Here is a 22,326-nt window from a genome sequence, read left to right on the forward strand (position 1 = left end):
CAGGAGCCTGGCCCTTAGGCTCCTGTCCTCTCTTCCTAGAGCCGGTGCCGGGGGGGAGGGCGGGGGTTTGCGCCGGAAGAACCTGGGGTCCTGAGAGGAGCCCTCCCCTTACCGTCCCTGGCGAAGCCCCGGAGCCTCGGCTCCCTGGGGGGTCGCGGGATCCGAGGCCTACTGCCCTTCGCGATGGGGAGAAACACTGGGCGCCAAGGTAGGATCTGGTGAAGCCCGAAGCCGTGGCGGCGTAGAGCTCTTCCCCCTAGTGGGCGGCCCCAGGCGCCAGGAGGCCCCAAGAGGCGGTGCTGGGCCGAAAGAACTAGAAACTGCTGCTAGACCCTCCTTCAGGGAGCGCGCACACAGGCCTGTTGGCTGCAATTCTGGGCACGCATGTCGTCACCACATTTGTGGAAAGCGGTTTGGTAGCATCTACAGAAAACACAGCTGCCACATAACACTCCCCTTTAACCTTGCTTACGTGAGTCTGTTCAGTAGAAGAGTAATCCTGAGCCCAAGGTATTAGGGTTGTCATGCTGCCTAAGTGTCCAGGAGTGGAGAGATGTGGAAAGAAGCCTGGCCCCTACCGTCGTGGGCCACTTGACAGGACCGTTCATATGGACCAGGAGATTAATCACGAGCAATCTGTCTCTGTTGGTAAAACTGCTGTATGTATATGGAGATTTTTATAAAAAAGAAAATTCACAAAGCCTTCCGATCCAACTTGCCATAGCTTACCTGTGTGTGGGGGGGGGGGGCGACGGGGGGAGGTTGCTGAGTAGATGGACTGGGCACAGGAGGCCTTACAGATGTTCGCTCCTTTGTGTATATGTTTAACGTGTGGGATTAGGACAATCTTTAAAACTTTGTGTTTTTCAAACATGCTGGCTTTTTTTTTGTTGTTTTCAAAATCAAAATAAAAAGCAGATGGTGCTAGTCCTGCCTCTGGAAGGTCCCATGGCTCCTCTTTGTAGAGTGTAAGCAGTGTCTGCCCAGCCCCTGGCCCAGGGTACCTCCTTACTGCTTCAAGAGGCCTTGGCATCCATTGCACAGATACTGGGGAACTCTAATGACCCCAACACACATGGTCCGTGCCCTGATTCAGGTCAGAAACGGAGGGGAAAAAAAACCCCACCATTACCTTGTGTGTATAAGAAAGCAGGGGAGGGGCACCTCGGTGGCTCAGTCGGTTGAGTGTCTGACTTCAGGTCATGATCCCAGGATTGTGGGATCCAGCCCCGTGTCGGGCTCTGTGCTGAGTGTGGAGCCTGCTTGGGATTCTCTCTCTCTGCCCCTTTCCCGTGCTCATACATGTGGTCTCTCTCCCTCCCTCTCTAAAATAAAATTCAAAAGAAAATGAAGAATGTGGGGGACACAGAGAGGAGGAGATAGGAGAAGACCAGGGTGGGGCCCGTGGACAGGACACAGACAAAAGGTTCGCGGGAATGAGATGCGCCATCGCAGTGACAGTGCCTAGTGCACAGCAAAGGACTAAAGAAAGGAAACTAGCCGGCATCTGACACCCCTCTGCCTTCCGCTGGGGAGCTCTCACAACCATGTTAAAAATGCCTGTGGCCAGAGGGGCCTCGCAGAGTTGAGGATCGAGGTGCAGCCGGCATGTGGCCATCACGATGACTGTTGTGTTGTTCGCAGAGGGGCCGACCCAACGTGGGATGCAGAGCTTCCTGAAGCTGCTGAGGGAGAGTGGGGGCGCTGGGCCACCCCTGGCGGAGCTGGTGACTCTTGCAGGCAGGCTGTGCCGAGACCTCCAGGATGACCCCGCCCAGGTGCAGCCCTTGGTCACAGCCGTGTTGGACAGTCAGCTCCGCCTGCACCTCTTGGACAATGCGGACGTGGCCTTCGTGTGTGCCCGGGTGCTGGCCCAGCAAGAGCAGCACCAGGCTGCCTGCCGGGTGCTGGAGGTAGGATGGATCTGTGAGGGGGGCGCAGAGAGGTTCAGTGGCCACCACCATCCCAAGCACAACGGAGATGTGGGGAGATTTTTTTATAAACGGAGCCAGGATGGTCCACTCTGCTTCACAGATTCTAGCTACTTTGTAATCTGAGGCAACGCTGTCCATTTATGAGACCCATTTTGAGTGGGGGTCCTGGCTCGGGGAGCGGGGCTCCCAGGTGGTGAGACGGTCAAACAGAGCCAGGCTCTCGATCCTTGAGCCACAGGTCTGCAGTCGAGAACGCAAACCGAAAGTATCGTTGTCACTCCTCTGGTGATACTTGGATGCTGACTCGTTTGGCATTGATGTGACCTGACCTGCACCGAGGTGAAGCCATTTATGGTCTGTAGCCACTTAATGTGACCGTGGTGCATTCTGCTGCCTAAATACCGGTATGTTTGATTCCAACGTGCTGCCTGCCCCAGATGACACTGGGGTGGAGCATATTACGGAGCATATGCCTGTGTTACTCCCTAAAATCTGAGACATTCTGAATTCCAAAGTACATCTGGCTCGAAGGGCTTCATGTAAGGGATTTGGAGGCATCCTTTTCCCTCTTTCACCCCCAGATACAGTTCATGCCTGGTTCATGCTGAGTTTACCTTGGAAATCCTCACTTCTTTCCAGTTCTTTCCGTTTCCACTCCTTCTGCCACAGGCTGTGCGGGGTCCTCCTGGTTGCTCCCCTAATGTCCCCTCCTGTCCCCTTGATTTGTTCCTGTAGCAGCCACAGGGAGTTTGAAAACTGCAGATGGGCCATGGTCTGCACGAGTCTGCAGGTGGCTCAGGAGCCTGCCATCTGAGATTGCCTGCTTTTTAGTCTCTCTTTTGGACTCTCCCCCTGCTTCCTTCATGTAGCCATGCTGCTTCCTGCTGTCCCTACAACTCCTGAGATCTTTCTGTGTCTCAGGACCTTTGCATGTGTTCTTGCCTGTGCCAGAGGCCGGAGCCTGGCTCTTTGTGTGCCTGGTGTCTTTCTTCTTCTCTGGTTTCTGCTGTAGATGTCACCCTAAGCAGTGCCCACTTTATTCTCCAGTGGAGAATCTTGTTCACCCTATGGCTCCTTCCTCAGTTCCTAATTAGAAGAATTATTTGTTGGTATTCATTTTGTCTGCCTTCCCTTGCTGCACTGCGGGCCCCATAAGAGAGGGGCTGCCTTGGTTCTGCTTGTTACAGGATCCACAACATGGAACATAACACCTGCAAGTAAGAGGGGCTAAGTTTTTCCAAATCTGTCAAAACGGATCCGGTAAACAAACAAGGGAAAACACAGAGTTGTAATAATGTCTGTTAAGGCACTCAATGATGAAATGTGTCAGTGACACCAGTAGTGAAAAACTCCCAATAGAGGGATTATAAACACAGTCTGGATGGTCCAGAAATGTCTCTGAAAGGTGACGTATAGCTGAGACCTGAGAGATAGGATGGGGACACCACACCAAGAAAGGATGTTTCCTGTCCAGGGCCACATCCTGCAGGTAGCAAGTTTCCCATATACATTCCCGGACGGCTGTGCCCTCGGCCAGTGAAAGTCACAGCCCAGAAAAATGGGCTTTTCTGATGCTGTGGAGAGAAAGCTAAATGATTGTCAGCACCTCCCTTGCCAAGATGGTCCTGAGGACATTGGAGTTAAATGCAAGAACCCCACACACTGACTACAGCAGCTGGGTTCTGGGGGAGGCCAACCGCAGGTATCCTTGGCCATCTCCAGAGTCTGGTTATGTGATCAAGTCCCACTGGATTAGTGAGGTGTCACGGGTCACAGACCAGGACTTCATCCCACTTGACTCAGAATGCACTCGCTGGGCACTGGAGGGGCCAGCTCTGCTGGGTGGGAGAGAAAGGTCTTTCATGCAAGACGTGGGTCAGGCCTTGGAATCCCCATGTGGTTCTAACTGTGGCTCTGCCTCTTGCGTGTTGTGTGGCCCCAGGCCAGTCATTTGTGTTCTCCTTGCTTCCTGCTCTTCATCTGTAAGCAGTGACTGAGAGCTGTGTTCACCTCATGTGTTGTGTGGGAGGGTTGAAGGGCTGACGTGACCTGAGTGGCTGGCTGGGCCACCAGGGACAGAGCCTGCTGGTGATTGGAGTGCTGGGTTCATGCCCTCATTGCTTGGCACATCAACAGGCAGCTCTTCTCAGGGATCAGGTCGGGTCAGATGGCAGTGCTCCAGGCAGGGCGAGGGCAGCCAGGTCTCAGCAGGCTTTTCTCGGCAGGGTTGCCGTGTGCCCGGAGGCAGCCAGGAGCTGGTCCAGCTCTGGAACGACATTCACTACCATCTGGTCATGAAGCGGCTGGGCGTGGCTGTGCTAACCCCAGTGCAGAAGTTCCGCTGCAGAAAGAGGTATACCGCTGGTCTGTCTTTGTGCTTATTCCCTAGGACTCCCGAGGGCTGTGCCTTCTAAAACCACAGGGGGGCCGAGGTGAAATAGAGGCGGGGAGATAAATGCAGAAGTCAGAAGAGGCGGTAGTAGTCAAAAGATCATAGGCTCTACGTCAGCCATTGTGCCCCACACTGAGCCACACTCTCCACCGACCTGCGCAGCTGGGGGAGGGGTGCATTCCCATTTATGCTTGCAGGGTAAGGAGAAGGAGCCTTTTCCAGGACCCAGGCAGAGAGCTCTAGTTGCGGCAGGAGACGCTGCCTTCTGGTGAGGGCTCTGCAGAGAAGGGGGCAGCAGGTGGGCGCCCTGACCTTACTCTCTTCCTCTCCTCTTCTTCTCCCTTGGGAAATTTCCAGCACCTGTGTCTTAGGTCATCTGATTCTCGCAGACAGGCTCTGCAGGTGCCATGGCCTGGATCTCAGTGCCATCCCTTAGGGCTGCAGGACATTTTAAGGAGAATAAAGAGGAGAGTGATGCAAGCATTAGAGGAGATACGTGTGGTGCTTAGAAGATTGCCTGGCACGTGAGAGATGCTGGGCCCATCCTCAGCACCAAGTAAACATTACAAGTGCTAATTATTATTATTATTACTGTCATCACCATTCACAGATGAGGAAACTGAGGCACAGAAAGGTCAGCAACTTGCCCAGGGTTACACATGAGAGAGATGCAAAGCTAGGCTTCCAGGAGAGACACTGAGGCTGCACAGCCTTTGTTCTTCATCTTGCGTGTTCCTCTCTGACCAGGAGGAGCTGCAGGTCTCGCCCTGAGCTCCTGCCAGCCCAAGTGACAGGGGGTTCCTGTCCCACAGGGCCTGGTTACTGGCCTGGTTACTGGAAGAAGAGATGGATTCCTTCTGGATCAGAGAGAATTATTTTCCCAGTGCCCACAAAAGAGTGAGATATGCCCTCAAAACCCAGCAGTTAATCAGCCTTGGGGTCTTCAGGAAAGCAGTCATGTCCCTCCATATAGGTGCTAATGGCCTGCCAGAGTCCAGTGCAATGAAGTAAATGATTTGGGGATCAGTATGCAGTATTTGGAAGGGGCCCCTGATTGCTGGGTGCTATTGGAGGTGCTGGGGGTAATGCTTGGGCCCTACTCTCCTGGGCTGACATTGGGTATGGACAATGGGTGGTAGATGAGGAAACACTGTGGATTCCATAATCAGAGTGGGGAGTACTAGACCGAGAATGTGCTTAGTAGAGGACTATCCTGCCTTTGTTCTTTGCTGTGGGTTGGAGGTTGCAGGCAGGCTCACCTAAGCCTTGGCTTGGAGGCCTGAGCTCTGGGACAGCAATCCCTAGATGTGTAAGGAGGGGATGATATTGGGGTTACAGCCATCATGGTTGGTATACTGCCTAAGTGTGGCAGGGTCTCCTAAAGGTGGTTAGTACAGGAGCAGGGGCAAGAGGTTCTTGGGAATCTTTGGGAGTTATTGTAGAAAGGGTTGTGTCAGGGCAGATTTTGGAGGATTTGCTGACGAGTGAGATGTGTTGGAGGAGGTAAAGAGAATAAAGCTGGACTCCAGGGCTCTTGGTCTGATTGACTGGAACACGATGGTTTCTCACTGAGATGCACAGAACTGGGGGAAGATCCGAGAGCAAAGGATCGAGCTCCATTTGGGATGTGGTATGTGTGGGATGCATTTTTGACATCCATGGTGATTTGTTCATTTGGTGTTTGGGTACCTTGGGTGTTCCCCACAGGTAGTATTTGTTTATACATCACTTTTTCCTTTTGGAAAAACTCGTGTATATACACAGGAAAGAGTAGCATAGCCCACCTCAGTGTCTTCATCATCCACTTTCAGTAGTTACCAGCCATTGGTCAGCTGTGGCATCTCAGTGAGCGGTAGTGGAAACCTGGTGACACCCTCTGAGGTGCCCTGATATGTGGGCCTCTCCCTTCTTCAGGGGATGGACGCTTGGGACTCTGCAGCTTAGAGAGGAGGAGCAGCCAGTGAGATGAGAGGATGTCTGGGGGTGCAGTGTTTGAGAGCACACGAGGTGCATCCAGGAGAAGGGGTGTCTGTAACCACCACTTCACTGTCTTTATCCAGAAACCCACCACCCCTCTCCCTCTGCCCTGATGGCCTGAAGAGCCGAAACTTTCCCAGAGAGGTTCGCCGGAAGCTGCACGACTTTGCCTCGAGCGTGAGCACCAACCCCAGCAAGGCCGAGCGGGTAAGAACCCAGGAGATCGAGGCTCGACAGCCCCCCGTTTAGCCTACCCCCCTGACCTTAGGCGACGCCACCACCCTTAGATGACTCACACCTTTACCCTCCCCTCCTCCGGACCTCCCCAGTGGCCCGTCTGCCAGGATGCTGGGGGCTTCCGCCTCTCTCAGAACTTTCCTGGAGACGGGAGCTCATTGGCTGGCAGCTCGTGACCATCCAGCCTGCACTTGTGGAGGGTCTAGTTTTCAAACGTGGGATCATCATATCCCCACTGCTGTCGTGGAGCTTCCAGGCTGAGGGAGGCAGGTATTTGCGGAGCTCAGGGCCAGCAGGGCGCCATCCTCAACGTAGCCCCGGGAAACTGGAGGGACGGAGTGGAGTGGGGTGAGGTTGCTAGGGGTAAAGAGGCGAGATACGACTAGTGGGAGTTTCCCGGTGCTCCAAAATCCCGGCCTGTTCTCTCCGCCCACTTCTCTGCTCTGTCCAATCGGCAGGGCGCTCCCGTGTTAGCTCCACCTACTTTCTCCCCCTCCCCTTCTAGAGCTTGTCCAATCAAAAGGGCACTCCTGGTGCTTGCTCCACCCACCATGTTACCTGTCCAATCAGTAGTGCTCTCCCAGTGATCACCGCGCCGGCCGCGTAGACTGGGTTCTCCCGAGCGCCGAGCGGTGGCCGCAAGAAGAGATACTCTGCGGGGTCCTGGGTCACAGGCGTTGGTCACGGGCCGTCGCTGCCCCCTGCTTCGGAAGCCTCCGGCCCGGCAGGCCTTGTCCAAGCCCTCCGCGTTTCTGGGTTATCGTTGGCGAGGCCGCCGTTGCGGCGCCAGCGGTGAACGAGGCCGGGCTGCCGGACGTGCTGGCGGCGCAGATGGCCTGGCTCGGGCCTCCTGCTCTGAGGCGGCTCACTTCTCTGCTGCTCTTCTCCGAGAGTGAGGCCGGGCTCCGGCTCGCCGCCTCGGTGAAAGCGTTGTCGGGTCGCGCTTGTGCACGCCGCTGTTCCGGGGACGGTGGAGGGCCTAGAGGTTGTGCTGTTTTGGGGCAGGAGAACCTGGCCTTGGAGACGAGCCTGACCGTAGAGCAAGTGTACAACTGGTTTGCCAATTACCGGCGGCGCCAGAGGGCCCTTCTCCAGCGCCTGGAGCCAGCGCCGGAGGACACAGTAGAGGACCCCAGTGTGAGGGAGAGGGGTCCGGACCGCCCCCAGCCCTCAGACCACCCCCACCTTGGCTCTGGGTGTGTGGACAGGCCTCAGTGGCCAGGTGAGTGGTTCCAGGGCTCCCCCCTTCCTCGTGGTTGGGGGTTCTTTCTGCCGCCCGGCACCCTTTGTTTAGGGCTAAGCCTAGTTAGGTTCACTCTGGTTATAGGGACAGCACCTTCACTCCCAGTCTGCACTTTGAGGACGTCACCTTGTGGTTAGTGAGATCCCTGAGGGTGAGGGTCAGGATGCCCCTAAGTGGGGCCTGCATTTAGAGATTATGGTGCGTCCAGGGCCAGGAGTCGAGAAGACTTGGGAAGTGAGCCAGCCACCATGATGTAGAGGTTCATGGGCTTGTAATTATGGATTGGTTTCAGACAAAAGACATTTAAGGGACAAAGGATATTGTATTGAGTCAGTGGTTGACCCCTTTTTTTCAGCCAGTAGGGCTGCTCTTAACCTGCTGGGAAGGAGGCTGGGACTGGGAGCATCAGCAAGTCTCCTTCCTGTCTGATTGACTTTCAGCAGGACAGGAGGAAAATGGGCCTGCACAATCCAGAGAGACCGCCCAAGGGCCATGGGAGTCGCTGGCCCTGGCCCCGGACTTTTCTGGAGATGAGACTATGCCAAAGCCATTGCCTCCCAGGTACTGCCATCCCATGGGACCATGGGACCATCACCCTATCGAGTTTCCCCATCCTGGGTGGGTGACCAGGCCTGGAGCAGGCATGTGAATCCTGGGGCCAGCAGTGGGACCAGGTCAGTGACTGCAGAGATTCTGCCATTCTGGTATGGGAGAGCCACTGGTAAGGAAGCCATGCATGTCAGGGACCCCACACTTGCGCCCTGGAGCCGGGCTCCAGCCGGACTTCATGTATGTATTGGAGAATGAGGAAAACAGATTTGGAAAGAAAAACATGCAGACTTATTCCTAAAGGTGAACCCTAGCTCTTGTTTCATTTTATTTCTAGTATTTTTGTAGTGTTTGCATTTCATTGAGTCAGTAACAGCTAACATTTCTTGAGTTCCTCCTGCGTACTAGGCACTGTCCAAGCATTCTCCCTCACCTGGGACGAGGCGTGAACCTGATGTAAGCATAAGGAAAGTGCCAGCCATCAGCAGGACTAGGTCTGAGCGAGGGGCCAGGTCCCATCTTGTGTAACCATCAAGATGTGGACACTTGCCATTTCCCACGTGACATCAGCATCTCTCATGACACTGTCTGTGCCTGGCCCTTCACATGCAGGCTGGCACTGCCCAGGTGTGTGAACTTAGGCAGGTTCCTGTGACCTCTCAGTGCCGTGCTTTTCTCATCTGCGAAATGGAGAGGGCATGCCTTGCAGGTTATTGCAGAGATTATGGGGTGGGTTGGGGGGAGTGGTAACATAAACCCAGGAGTGTTTAGACACAGTGAGTGTTTGTGCCGCATGGAGTCTGATTGTTACTGACTGCTGCCCGGTAATTCCTGTAAGGTCAACCATCATTATCCACTCAACTGTTAGGTTCTTCCTAATCATATCTTGCTTTCATCGTTGTGGAATAGTGCTTTATTGAAGTTCCTTTTGAAGAAACTGCTAATGTATCTTAGGTTTCCAGTAATGTTTGTTTGTTTTTTAGAGAGAGCATGGGCAGGGAGAGGGATGGGGGAAGGAGGAGAGTGAGTCAGTGAGTGACAGAGAGAGAGAGAGAGGGAGGCGGGGAGAGAGATCGAGTGTGGGGGAGGGGCAGAGAGAGAGGGAGACAGAGGATCCCAAGCAGGAAGCAGGCTCCTCGCTGACAGTTTAGATGCAGGGTTCGAACTCAACGAACCACGAAATTGTGACCTGAGCTGAAGTCAGATGTTTAACTGACTGAGCCACCCAGGTGTCAAGAGACATTGAGAATCCCAAGCAGGCTCCACGCTCAGCACGGAGCCCAGTGCCGGGCTGGATCCCATGACCCTGGGATCCTGACCTGAGCTGAAATATAGGGTCGGACAACCAAAGGACTGATCCACCCAGGTGCTGCAGTCATAGTATTTTTTAAGTGTTCTAGAACCCTAGCAGCTACATGTAGAACAGTGAAGGCAGTGTAATTAGGGACGTGGTGGGCCTCACAGCCATCAGTGGCTGGGTCGAGTCGGGAACCTGGATTCCCAAACTGGGCTGGAGTCTCCTCCTGGGAGTCTCTGCCCTCCAAGGGATGGTGTTTGCTGTCTTCCCCAGGTCTTTGCAGGGTGGTGAGATGTACCAGGAGGGGCCTGGCCATGATCCTGTTACTCTTCCTGCCATCTGCCCAGGCCCTGGCGTCTGTCCTCTGGCTGCTGGCAGTGACATGCTAGACCCTTCTCTGGCTGCCCCTGAGTCATGGCTGATGTCTCTTGCACTGGCGTCCTCCAGAGAAGTTTCCTTCCAGACCGGGCATCTGGTTCACGGGCCTGGGTTGGACTTCATGATGCGCCCTGCAGATGCAGCTGTGGCTGTGTCCGTTACTGCTCTGGGTGAGCCCAGCTCCACAGGTGGGTCCATTCCAGACCACACTCTTCTGCACAAGATGCCACAAGTACTTGGGTCTCATTTGAGGGGTTGTGGGAAGGGCCAATACTCTCCTACTTTTCTAGTTTGCAAAATAAAATGTGCATATGACTAATAGTAAGACAGTGAGGAAAGAGTTAAAACTAATTACACATCTGCCACCCTGCATTCCCCATTCTAGTCCACCTAACTTACCTGTCAACGCTTGCTGCAACAGCAGATGGTCGAGCTTATTGGACCTCCTACAGCATCTCATGATTGAAATATCACTTCTTTAGTTTCTTCTTAGTTGTTATCTAAAGAGTATGTATTTACATATTGTGTAGTCTACCAAGTACAAAAGCATCTTGTGACATCTCACCTTGTAAGGAAGATATTGGCACCATCAATTTTTCTGTCACCTAAATTTCTTAATCTTCTATGGGTACATCCATATTTCCTGGAGTTTGTAATTCCCTTTCTTTTTTCTTACATTACCTGTTTTTATCACATTCTTAACTTCTTCCAGCTTTCCGAGCGTCTCCTCTGAAGACTTATGGCTGGAGCCCTCCTTCCTGTTTCCATCCCAGTGACGTTTCCCTAGACCTGGTGTGGGGTCACCATCCCGAGTGCTCCTCTCATTGTCTCCTTGGGTTTGCATCGGTGTTTCCTGAATTGCAGGTCTTGTTCTTTCTTCCTTGACTTCTTTGTTATGTTTGAGAACATCTTCAATTAATTGTGCAAGAAAGGGTACTTGCAAGATAAATTTTCTGAGTCCTTACATATTGTGAAATTGTCTTTAATCTGCCTTCACATTTGATTAACAGTTTGTCAGGGAAGGAGTTTTGAGTTTAAATATTCTTCCTCCCTTAGATATTTACAGATATATTTATATCATTGTTATTAGCATCTGATGTTGGTGATTTCATTTTATTTTCTTCCTTGCAATGTATCGTTCCTTTCTTGGAGTTTTGTTTTTTAAGTCTGGGTGTTCTGAAATTTCACAATGATGGTCTTAGGTGTGAGTCTTTTTAATTCACTTATCTGTTAAGCCTTTCAATTTAGAGAAGATAATGTCTTCTTTAAGGTTTGGCTATTTTTTGGACAATGTTCTTTGATAATTTATCCCTTCCACATTCTCAGTTCTCTTTAGAGCACAAATCTTATTCTGATGTTGGAAATCCTGGACCAGTCTCCCAAATGTTTACCTTTTTTCTTGCATTTCTTTTCTTTTTCATCGTATGTGCTTTGGAGGTGTTAAACTCTGTCTTTCAGTATTCCATTTTGACAGGTAGGCGTTAAGAGAATTCCAGGCTCTTTTTTTATTTGAATTTTCCCTTCTTCGTGCATTCTATTATTTTTTATAGATGCAGTGTCTTTGATTTTCCTGAGTATTCTCAATAGAAGTTTCAAAAATATGTTTTGTTGTCTGAAGGCAGGAATATTGGGGCTGTGGATTCTGGCCCTTCCTTGGATAGGGGAGGAGGAAGGGTCAGAAAGAGGAAAGGCCCTGGAGACTCATTGCTCTGTAGGCAGCTTTTCAGTTTGATCATATCGGTCCCTCATTTCTTGCTGTCCATGTTTTTTTTCCACTGTCAGAGACCTACGTTTGCCTGTCCAAATTTACCAACAAGGCTGGAGTGGGGCAGTCACTGGCCAACTTCACACTGGGACGAGGGGAGCTGGTCTTCACACCAGGTCCAGCACATGTGAGGGGTGATGTTCTCTAGGAACTGGTGAGCCTCCCTGCTGACTGCCTGAGCACCAGGATGTTACCCTGCTCTCCCTTACTGCTCCCTCCCTTCCAACCTCCTTAGGGTCCTCAGGACCTGACCTTATACCCCACCTTCCTTTCGGATGCCCTACCAACATAGGATGTACTTGTGCCCTGGGTCTGCAGACTGTGGACATCTCCCTTCCACTAATTATCCCTTCCCTGACTCTCCCTTTGTTCTGGGCTTTTTGCTTATTACTTGTTTTTCTCTTGGAGGAAGAAGATCTAACCCAGTGATTTTTTATGTTTGAATCAGAAATGCTCAAATCAGCACTTAAACTGTATTTAATGTATCTCAGAGTACTTTTAAAGTTCCACAGAAAAGAGGAAACAGTGGAAAGTGGAGGTAAAATCATACATACACCAAACTGTCAGGAGAGTTCCTTTGGTTTGAGATTGTCTGGGCAGCTGGCTGGCAGGTTGGGTCGTCACTCTGGCAGACAAGACAAAGGACTGTGAGCCCTGCCTGGCTGGCCTGTTGTTCTGAGTCGGAGATCAGGGATTCCGATGCTAGGTTTACCACCTGGTAGACTCAGGGAAGACACGAACCTTCCTCCTTCCCTTCCTTTGCTCCAGAATGTTTGTTGACCCAGAATTGATCAGATTCACCATGGCTTATCTTGAATGATATATGGAGATACTCTCTTCAATGTAGAGAGAAGGAGCCAGGTAAGGTCGTGACACCTTGCACCTCATTGAAATCATGGTGAAACCTCAGGTAAAAGGTGAAAATGAAAATAGCTAAGGGCTGGTGGCTCAGCCTTTAATGGACCAGCACGAGATAAACTGAGAAGTGGACTGCCCATTCCCTGTCCTCATGCAGCAGGGGTGTGTGGGGGGCAGATTTGGATGCTGAATCTTTGGCATTGGGGGCTGGCACGAAGTCTGGGTTAATTAAGCAGAACTTGAAGTCTGCAAAATTGGACTTTGTCTTTGTTTCTGAAGCCTAAAAAGGCCATTGAGATCAACAGTCGTGACTGTTCCTCAGCAAGGGAGGCTGAGGCTTGAGGCCTGCCAGGTTGGATGCTGCTTCTCTCCATGGAGGTCTTGATTGTGCTGCTTGTGGGCTGTGTTCTCTTCTCCCAGCACTGGGTTGTGGAATTTGTTTCTGTGTAGGATTCGCTGACCCACCTGTTGGCAATCCGCAGAGCATGTACCTGGAGGAAGGTCCGGGCACTGGCGGTGGTCAAGAAGAACAACAGGCTGGCGGCTTCCAGGTGACACAGCCCCCGCCACAGCCTCCTGAGTTCATCCTGACCCAGAGGTGAGGCACGCAGAGCCATGGGGCTCAAGCAACATATTCTCAGGCCGTGGGTAAGGTATTGTCTGGTTTACATACAGACTTGTGACCTCAGATGTGCAGATTGAGTCCTTTCCTTATGGGTTTCTGGAAGAAAAACAACATTCTTCCCACCTGCATCTACCAGAAGAAGAGGGTAGTTTTTCCCTGAGACAAAAGAACACCTAGAAATATCAGAGCAGGTATGAGGTCTGTGTTGTGGACAGCGCTCACGGTTTGTGTCTTCTCCAAGATCACCCTGGGCCCCAGCAGCCTCTTTTTTGGCATTTTCTTTTCCCTAGACAGAGGTTGTCTGAGTTTTTGAGCAGCATCAAGATGGATTTTATATTCCAAACCGTAGTTTCAGAGGTGCTTGGGAGAGCCGTGAACAGCCTAGGTGCTGTAGATTTTGGCCGTGGGGCCCAGGACAACAGGCCAGGGGAACCTAGCGGTAGAGAAGAGGGATGGAGAGTGTGAGAAGTTGGGGGTCCTTTGGCGGATCTATGATAGGGGTCACCAGGACCAGGTCCCCAGGGTTCACAGTCTCCCCAGTCTGGGAGCTGAAAGCCAGGTGCCCAGTACGGGCAGAACTACAGTGCAATGTGTGAGAAAGGAGGGGAGCAGTTCTTGAAGTCACTAATTTTCTTGCTGAAACAGCAGATGGTGAGAAAATGCAGACTATGCAGGTGGACTCACTTTTTCACTCGTGACCAGGAACCGTGATGGAGAAAATGCCCCCACTGGGTACCTTTGTGGTTTGCTTGGTCTCCCCACTGGCTGTATCAGCCTTGGACTCCCAAGGCCCAGCCCATCATTGCTCTGATCTGATGACTTTGATTCCTTCTTTAAAAGCAAATTCATTGGGGCGTAAGTGGCATTCGTTAAAGCAACACGTTTAGATGGTACAGATGGTAGTTTTCTGAGTGCGACTTATGTATCCACCACGAAGCTATAGCTGCTGAGCCGTACAGAGCACTCCCACCTGCTTCTAACCCTGACACCCCCAGGACCATGGATCTGCTTTCTTTATCTGCATTTTCTAGAATTCCGTGTAAACGACATCTAAAATTTTCAATTTGGGTGGGGCGAGGGGTCTGGCTCCTTTCACTCGGCTTGAGTACTTTGAGATTTTCCCCCTGTTGCTGTGTGCATCAGCAATCCATTCCCCTTGATTTGTGAGTCCTGGTCCTTGATGTGGCTGGACCATGGTTTTTTGATCCATCACCGGTTTGTAGTCATTGCTGAGTCCCTGGGTTGGGGTTGCTTTGAGCATTCCTGGACATACGTGTTTGCCTTCACGTCTCTGGGGTGTGTACACAGAATGGCTGTGTAGGTGTGCATCTGCCAGTTTAGGGAACTACCAGACTATTGTCCCGAGTGGCTGCACCCGTTATCTTCCCTGCTCTCCCAGCCTGGTCCTAATGGCCTCTTGTCTCCTTCACACCCCAGGCCTGCCCCTTCTTGACCCTTCCTTCGGGTTTCCACTTGCCGGCCCTTCTCTGTGAGCCTGCCCTGAAGTGCTCTCTGGCTCACCCAAGCCCCCTACTTGAGGTGTCACACAAGCCTCTGTGGCACCTGCACACCGGAGGGCCCTATGAGAGGACAGTGTTCCTGAAGAGCATCCAGCACCTGGAAGGGCTGCTTATGTGCAGAGAGCAGTCAGGGCATGTAGTGACCTGGCGCCCCATTGATTCAGAGCTTGTCCTGACATCGTCTCTTTTCCAGCCCCCTGGAGTTGGCTCCGGGCCCCTCTTTCTCCAGCCCTATGTCTGCTCTGGACCTGAGCCAGCCCTTGCCCTCCAGCCAGGTGAGACCCTACTACCAGGTACCATGGGTTTCCCTTTGAATTCTTGGATTCTCAGGTCATGCCTTTGGAGTGAATAAAGCAGACAAATGGAACGAGGGGTGGGGATGCCTCAAGGCTGGAGTCAATTGAATGGGAGCCGGGTGCCATGGGCTAGTGTTTCCCATTGAGTCCAGAGAGGGTGGGTCCCAGGGTAGGGGTGCCTGGGTGGGAAGGTGGAGCCAGGCAGAAGGTGCTTCTGTGCGTAACGCTGTGTTGGCTTTCCAGGTGCAGTGGCCCGATGGCCAGGCCTCTAGCGATGCCTTCTGGGGAGCCCGGATGCTCCTTGAGCTTTCAGGGGGCAGCCTGGGTTGAGAGAGATATCCTTTGGGGTATCCAGCCAGTGCCCTGGGGAGCAGATGTGGACATCCAGCCATTCAACACACGTTACAGAGCTTTATTCCGACTGAAAAAAGGACCCCAGAGTTCCTTAGGAGGTTCCAGTGAGAAGCATTGGGGGCCAGTTAGCCCCCTGCCATGTTTCATAGTTTGGTTGGCTGGCAACTCACTGTATTGGAGGAAGCAAAGCACTCGAGAATTCTCTTGAGCCCAGAAGTTAGAGGGGTCTGTTTCACTCAGGCAGCGAGAAATTGTGACCTCAAGCTCCTGGGCAGGTTCTGGGCAGGAAAGGCCTTTCCAGAGCAAGAGGAGAATGTTTTGCTGTAATGACGAGGCCACACTTTACCCAGTTAAGTTGGTTAGTGGGGCATGGGCAGTGTTCTGACATATCTATATCTTGGGGGGGCTTCTTCAGAGGGTTATGTGGTTGGGATGGCTCAGGCAAGATGCGATGGTACATTTCCCCCTGAGGTTGTAAATCATTGTGTTTGTAAAACAAATGTTCTGTTCTATTAAATTACAGTTTAATGTTCTGAACTCCCCCTTTTACTCTTTTCAAAAAAATTTTTTAATGTTTATTTTATTTTTGAGACAGAGCATGAGTGGGGGAGGGGCAGAGACACAAACACACACACACACACACACACACACACACACACACAGAATCCCAAGCAGGCTCCAGGCTCGGAGCTGTCAGCGCAGAGCCTGACGTGGGGCTCGAACTCATCAACCTTGAGATCACAATGTGAGCCTAGTAGGACGCTCAACCAACTGAGCCACCCAGGTGCACCCCCCACCCCGCCCCTTTTACTCTCTTAACTACATCTTGGACACCTGTCCCTTTCAGTCCCTGATGGGCACTTCATGGCATGAGTGGGCATTGATTGATGAATTAGTACCCTGTTGATCTGATTGTTTCTAATGTCTCTGTTTTATAAACAGTGTCACAGTGTCCCTTTGCCCTTTACCTATTTTTTGTTGGAGAAAAGAATTTCCCCGGTGCTACAAGCCACCATGTTCAAGCACACCGGGCCCAGGGGGGCCGACTGTGATGTGACTCTTGATGCATGTGACCCTCCTTTGCAGGGGTGACGTTGATACTCCTAACTTTCACCTCCAGGGATAGGTCCTTGGTCCTTGCCTCTCCCATTGTGTCAGTTGACAGATATGTGCTGAGCAGTCTGTGTGATACAGCAGGGAGCAGAGTCCATTTCTTGCCATCAGGCACTTCACAGGATAGACAGAAATAAGGAGCAATCATGGGTAGTTGCATATCCCAGGATGTGTGATGTATTAATGATGAGACACCCAGGGCTTCCCAAAGGGAGGCACCTGAGCTGAGACCACCTATGCTCCCTGCCTTCACCTTGAATCTGCAGACCTTCATTGCCAACACAGCACGTACCGAACGGCAGCAGCAGCAGCAGTAATGTTTCCACTTGGGGACGTTCACTCGCATTCGCATTCGGTGTTCCCAGAACCAGCAGTCTTTCAGTTGTCAAAGATTTCTTTATTGTGCAAGTCACAAGCTTGTAAAAAGTTGCCAATGGAACACAAACGTTTCTGATGCCCGTCATTGCTCTCCTTCTGTGTCGCCTTTACATACAGAATTCTACATTCCCATAAGGCAATCATCAAAAAGGAGATCAATACTGATACAGTACCACCTTTTTCCAGACCCCATTAAAGTTCACTCAGTCGTCCCACTAACGCCCCAAATTACAAAAGAGCCATCACATAGCACATGCTGCGTGTACTCCGTGCATCTTTTCCTGGCCTGCAACAGCCCCTGTTCCTCCCTTGACTTTTATGACTGACAGTTACTCTGTAGCACGTCACCCCAAACGGCCAGGTCTGATGTTTCCCTGTAATTCAGGGAAGGACTTTTTGGAAGGAATATCCCAGAAGTGACAGCAGGTACTTATGCCTTACAAGTGGCACATGATTTTGATGGTCCCATCATTGTTGGTGCTCATTTTGATCACTCAATTAGGGTTTTTTTCTGCCAGGCTTCTCCACTACAAAGTTACTGTTTTTGTCTATTTTGGGGGGTGGTGCTTCGAAACTATGTAAACATGCTGTTTCTCATCAAGCTTTCTGTTGACTCCTGAATTTCTCTAATGGGTGTAAATTCTAAGAATTCATGAACACATTACCAGCTTCCCTCATTGACACCGTGCACACTCATGAAGATTTACTCTTCAGCCTTCTCATGTGCCAGTCACCCAAGTAGTGATTTGTTTTAATCACTGAGATACAATTCATTGTGCATTACCTGTCACCTTAGGAAGTGCCCTGTTCAAATTCATCCTGCCCTCAGTCATTCAAAGTCTGCACAAAGTGTCAACACAGTTGATAAACACACTGTAGTGTGAGGGTTAGAGGGTTAGGGACTAACCCTGGGCTGCTGTGAGAGGTACTACCCTTTGGCCTTCCTGGGAAACATGCAGAGCTCTGGACCCATCCCAGCCTTGGCCTTATCTGAGATGCAAGGCGGTAACTATGTGAGGTGGTCACAGTCCGAGGCAAGACCCTTCTCAAAGGGCTGTGCGATGACCTCCCAGGTATCTTCCTTCTTCCTACCCTTTATAGATACTGGGCTCAATACTGAAAGTTCAGAGCACTACTGACTCAGCCAGCTGGAGCATGTCCATTTTGTGGGCAATGGACTATAGTCTCTGGAGCTGACCCTTGACAGACTCCAGCTCCTTTGGAGGGCCACCTGTGCAGTGGTCAGGTGGCTCATGTGGATGGAGGCTGCTCGGCACCTGTGGGAGGGGCTTTTGCTGAGCATTCCACCACCCAGCCCCCACTCTGAGGCCCACCACTCCCCTCCCTGCTTTCTGTGCTGATCCCAGGCCCCTCTGTGGTGGGGGGGGGGGGCCCACAGTCATTTCTGCCCTCACCCTGTTATTGGGCCAGCCTGGGCCCAGTAGACATAGGTGAGGTACTGTGACCAGGCCGAGGGGCCTCTTTCTGTGCCTTGCTGAGGCACTACCCCTACTGAGATTAAAAAGGATATAGTGGCTATTCCAAATGGCCGATGGCTGACAGGGGCCAGAGGAGGTGTAAGAGGATGTGATCTGGCCATTCCTGGGCTTTCTGGGCTCCACTGACCAGCTCCAGGGAGGCCAACTCCCTTGCCTCTCCTTTTCTTTATAGTCCCATGGGCCCCACGAGGTTGAGAGCTATGGCCAGAGTTCCCAGTCAGGGTCAGAAGTGACCACCTAGCAGTGGCCTTGGTCTGTGAAGGGCCCTGCCTTAACCCCCACCCGCTATGGTCTGGAGACTGCTGGATAGAGCAGAGGGTGCTTGCATTGGTCTCTTGGGTCTCCTGTAACAAAGCTGCACGAACTAGGTGACCTAGAGTACCAGATCTGTTACCTCACGGATCTAGAGGCTGGAACAGTGAGATTAATGTCATGGTCATGAAATCTTGAGGGGAGCTTTCTCCAGGTTCTGGTTTGGGACAGCAGAGCTCCAGTCTTCACGTGGTGTTTTCCCTGTGTGTGTCACTGTCCAGTTCCTCTGGCTTATTCCAACAATCATCATAGTGGAGTAGTTATGATCTAAATGACTTCATCTTGACTTCATTATCTCTGAAGACCGTATTTCTGTATCAGGTCTCATTCAGGGGTATTGAGGATTAGGGCTTCAACATATGACATTTTATAGAACACAGTTCATCCCATTAACTGTGTCCCTGCCCCTGCTGGTGGTCACCTCCCAACTGGCCCAAGGCACTGTGGGGTCTCCCAGCACACCACCTGAGTGGCTCAGGCAGAAGACCATATCCTGCCTGACTGCTGGAGTTGGGGTGGTAGTGGGATCACCCACCCAGGGAGAGCTGAGATGAAATCGTTCTGGGATTCGAGGTGCTGAAGTTTTGAAGGTAGGATGAATGGAGGCCTGTCTCTGGATGCTGAGCCAGAGAGGGCACCTGTCCAGGGGTGTGGGTGCCCACTGTGACCTGGGTAGACAAAAGCACTTGCAGCCCCAGGTCTCCAAATACAAAAGCCCCTTTTGTTTTAGACAGACATCCCCCTCCCTTCTGTGTGCCTGTGTAGCCCCGAGGTTTTGTGGGGAGCCAGATCTTGGTCAGCGGGACGAGGTAGGAACCAGAAGGAATCTTTAGCATCCAGAGCAGGAGAGATGTGGACAGAAGTGAGGTGGAGGCATTTTCTGCTGCAACCAAGTATGAAAATGTAAAAGTATAAACATGCCGAGTGAATGTACTTCGTGGAGCCCAACCATGGGGAGCCCCAGGGTGGTGTTCGATAGCCTTTGTGTATAACAAACAGCATGTGTTTCTTTGTTTTCAAATGAGGTGGAATTATAAAATGAACTTTTTAAAAGTGTACAGTTCGTTGAAATTTGGTACATGCACAATATTGTGCAACCACCATCTCTGTCTAGTTCCAAAACATGTTCATCACTCCAATAGGAGACTACCCATGAATCACTTACTTCCCAGCCCGCCTTCCATCTAACCTCTGGTAACTAGTAGTTAACTTTCTGTCTCTGGTTTTACCTCTTCTGGACATTTTATATGAATGGAATCCTATAATGTATGACTTTTTGTGTTCAGCTTTTTTTCTCTTAGTGTAATGTGTTTAAGGTTCATACCTTGATCACTCTGGCTGATTATTATTCTATTCTATTGCTGCACCACAGTTTGTCCATTCAGTTATTGATGGACATTTGCTTTGTTTTTACCTTTTCACCATTGTGAATACTGCTTTTTGAACATTCATGTACAAATTTTGGATTGAATACCTGTGTTCATTTGTGTGTGTGTACATTCCTAGGAATGGTATTGCTAGATCGTATGCTAATTCTATGTTTAGCTTTTTGAGAAACTGCCAAACTATTTTCTATATTGGTTGCAATATTTTATGTCATCATCACCAATGTATTAGAGTTCTAATTTCTGCATATCCTCACCAACTCATGTCAGTGTCCAGTTTTTCCCCACATATTTTCATGTGTCCATTGGCAGTGACATTGAATTGGGCAATAATTTCTTGGGTGTGATACCAAAAACACAGGAAATTACAGAAAAAAATAAATTGGATTTCATCAAAATTATGAACTTATGAATATCAAAGGACACTATCAAGAAACTAAAGAGATAACCTACAGGGGTGCCTGGGTGACTCAGTCAGTTAAGAGTCTGATACTTGGTTTTGGCTCAGGTCATGATCTTATGGTTCTTGGGTTCAAGCCCCGTGTTGGGCTCTGCGCTGACATTGTAGAGCCTGCTTGGGATTCTGTCTCTCCCTCTCTGCCTCTCCCACATATGCTCTTTCTCTCAAAATAAATAAACTTAAAAAAAAGATAACCTACAGAATGGGAGAAAATATTTGCAAATCATACATGTGATATGGGTTTAGTATCCAGAATATATAAAGAACTCTTATAAGTCAACAACAAAAGTGCATAGGAGAGAGATTTGCTATGGCTTCCCCAGAGAGATTTCATCTTCAATAGTGAGTATAATCTCTTTCTGGCTTTCTCAGTGGCTTACCTGTGCTTTCTCATGTAGTAATTCACACAATGTATTATACAAAATGGTTCCTTTTAAAAAAAATGTTAGAGCAGCAGGGAAGGGGCAGAGAGAGAGGGAGAGAGAGAATCCTAAGCAGGGGGCTTAATCCTTGAACCGTGAGATCATGACCTGAGCTGAAATCAAGAGTCGGACTCTTGGGATGCCTGAGTGGCTTAGTTGGTTAAGTGTCTGACTCTTGGTTTCAGCTCAGGTCATGATTTCGTGTTTCGTGAATTTGAGCCCTGCATGGGACTCTGTGCTGACAGTGCAGAGCCTGCTTGGGATTCTGTCTCTCCCTCTCTCTCTGCCCCTGCCTGCCCCACTCAGTCTCTCTGTCTTTCTCTAAATGAATAAATACAATTAAAAAAAAAAAAAAAGAGAGAGGCTTAACTGACTGAGGCACTCAGATGTCCCAAAATGTTTCCTTTTATCAAAGCTTTGGCAGCTCATAATCATGGCACACCATAGTACTTTTCACAGACTGTGGCTGTTTCTGGATCCAGCCAGAAGGCTCCAGCACAGAGAAAGGAGAAACACAGACCATCTTGGCTGCAAGTCCTTGGAGTGATGGGCCAATCCCTCAGCCACCCCAAGGCCAGCTGTCCCCATGTTCTTGCCCTCATGAGTGAAGTTCTTTTTGTTGTTTCAGTGTTGACACAGTTGAAAAAAATATATTGACAACTTGAAAACTAGATGTATGAAAACATGGAAGTTTAAATTTATGAGTACCCAAACCAGAATTTATTAAAAATGTAACTTTCTGTCAGGGAAGTAAACTCATCAGTTAAATGGTTTTCTTTTGCTGAGAAGTTAAGTGGCAGCATATTTATAATTACACATAAAATAATGTTTGTATTGCGAACATTGACATCCTACATTAGGTGAAATATGTAAATATATATCAGGCTTTGATATTAAAATGAGAATTTGTTAATGCTCAGTTAACTGTCCACTGGGAACTGGGAACCCATATGGCCCTGGGGCTGAGGTAGTGTTTGTCAGGCTTCCCCACTGAAGTTCCTCTTGTCCCATGTCCTGTGTGTCCTCTTTATTTTTTAAAAAAAATTTTAATGTTTATTTATTTTTGAGACAGAGACAGAGTGCAAGCAGGGGAGGGGCAGAGACAGAGGGAGACACAGAATCCCAAGCAGGCTCCAGGCTCAGAGCTGTCGGCACTGAGCCTGACACGGGGCTTGAACCCATCGATGGTGAGATTGTGACCTGAGCCGAAGTCGGACGCCCAACCTACTGAGCCACCCAGGCGCCCCACTGTGTGTCCTCTTTAAAAGGAAGTCGCCATGTGGAGCCCACACTTGAGGAGAGGGGGGCTAGTTCCACCTCTGTCATAGATGG

At 50.5% G+C, this 22,326-nt stretch overlaps 1 protein-coding gene across 3 annotated transcripts; it reads left to right on the top strand.

The window, feature by feature from the left end:
* The first annotated feature begins 1,623 nt into the window (after positions 1-1,623).
* On the top strand, positions 1,624-15,980 carry ANHX (anomalous homeobox). 3 transcript variants are annotated; one of them, XM_049620734.1, is made up of 9 exons: positions 1,626-1,913; positions 4,160-4,287; positions 6,387-6,510; positions 7,546-7,762; positions 8,224-8,344; positions 9,903-10,195; positions 13,081-13,228; positions 14,969-15,050; positions 15,315-15,980. In XM_049620734.1, exons 1-9 carry the CDS (start codon positions 1,665-1,667, stop codon positions 15,399-15,401), a joined length of 1,449 nt encoding a protein of 482 aa, XP_049476691.1. In that variant the 5' UTR covers positions 1,626-1,664; the 3' UTR covers positions 15,402-15,980. The 3 variants fall into 3 exon arrangements, with proteins under 3 accessions (XP_049476693.1, XP_049476691.1, XP_049476692.1); XM_049620735.1 differs by having other exon boundaries at positions 8,227-8,344; XM_049620736.1 differs by lacking the exons at positions 14,969-15,050; positions 15,315-15,980 and having other exon boundaries at positions 1,624-1,913; positions 11,790-13,103.
* The last annotated feature ends 6,346 nt before the right edge of the window (positions 15,981-22,326 follow it).

This window comes from Panthera uncia, assembly GCF_023721935.1.
Source record: "Panthera uncia isolate 11264 chromosome D3 unlocalized genomic scaffold, Puncia_PCG_1.0 HiC_scaffold_9, whole genome shotgun sequence".
NCBI classification, from domain to species: domain Eukaryota; kingdom Metazoa; phylum Chordata; class Mammalia; order Carnivora; family Felidae; genus Panthera; species Panthera uncia.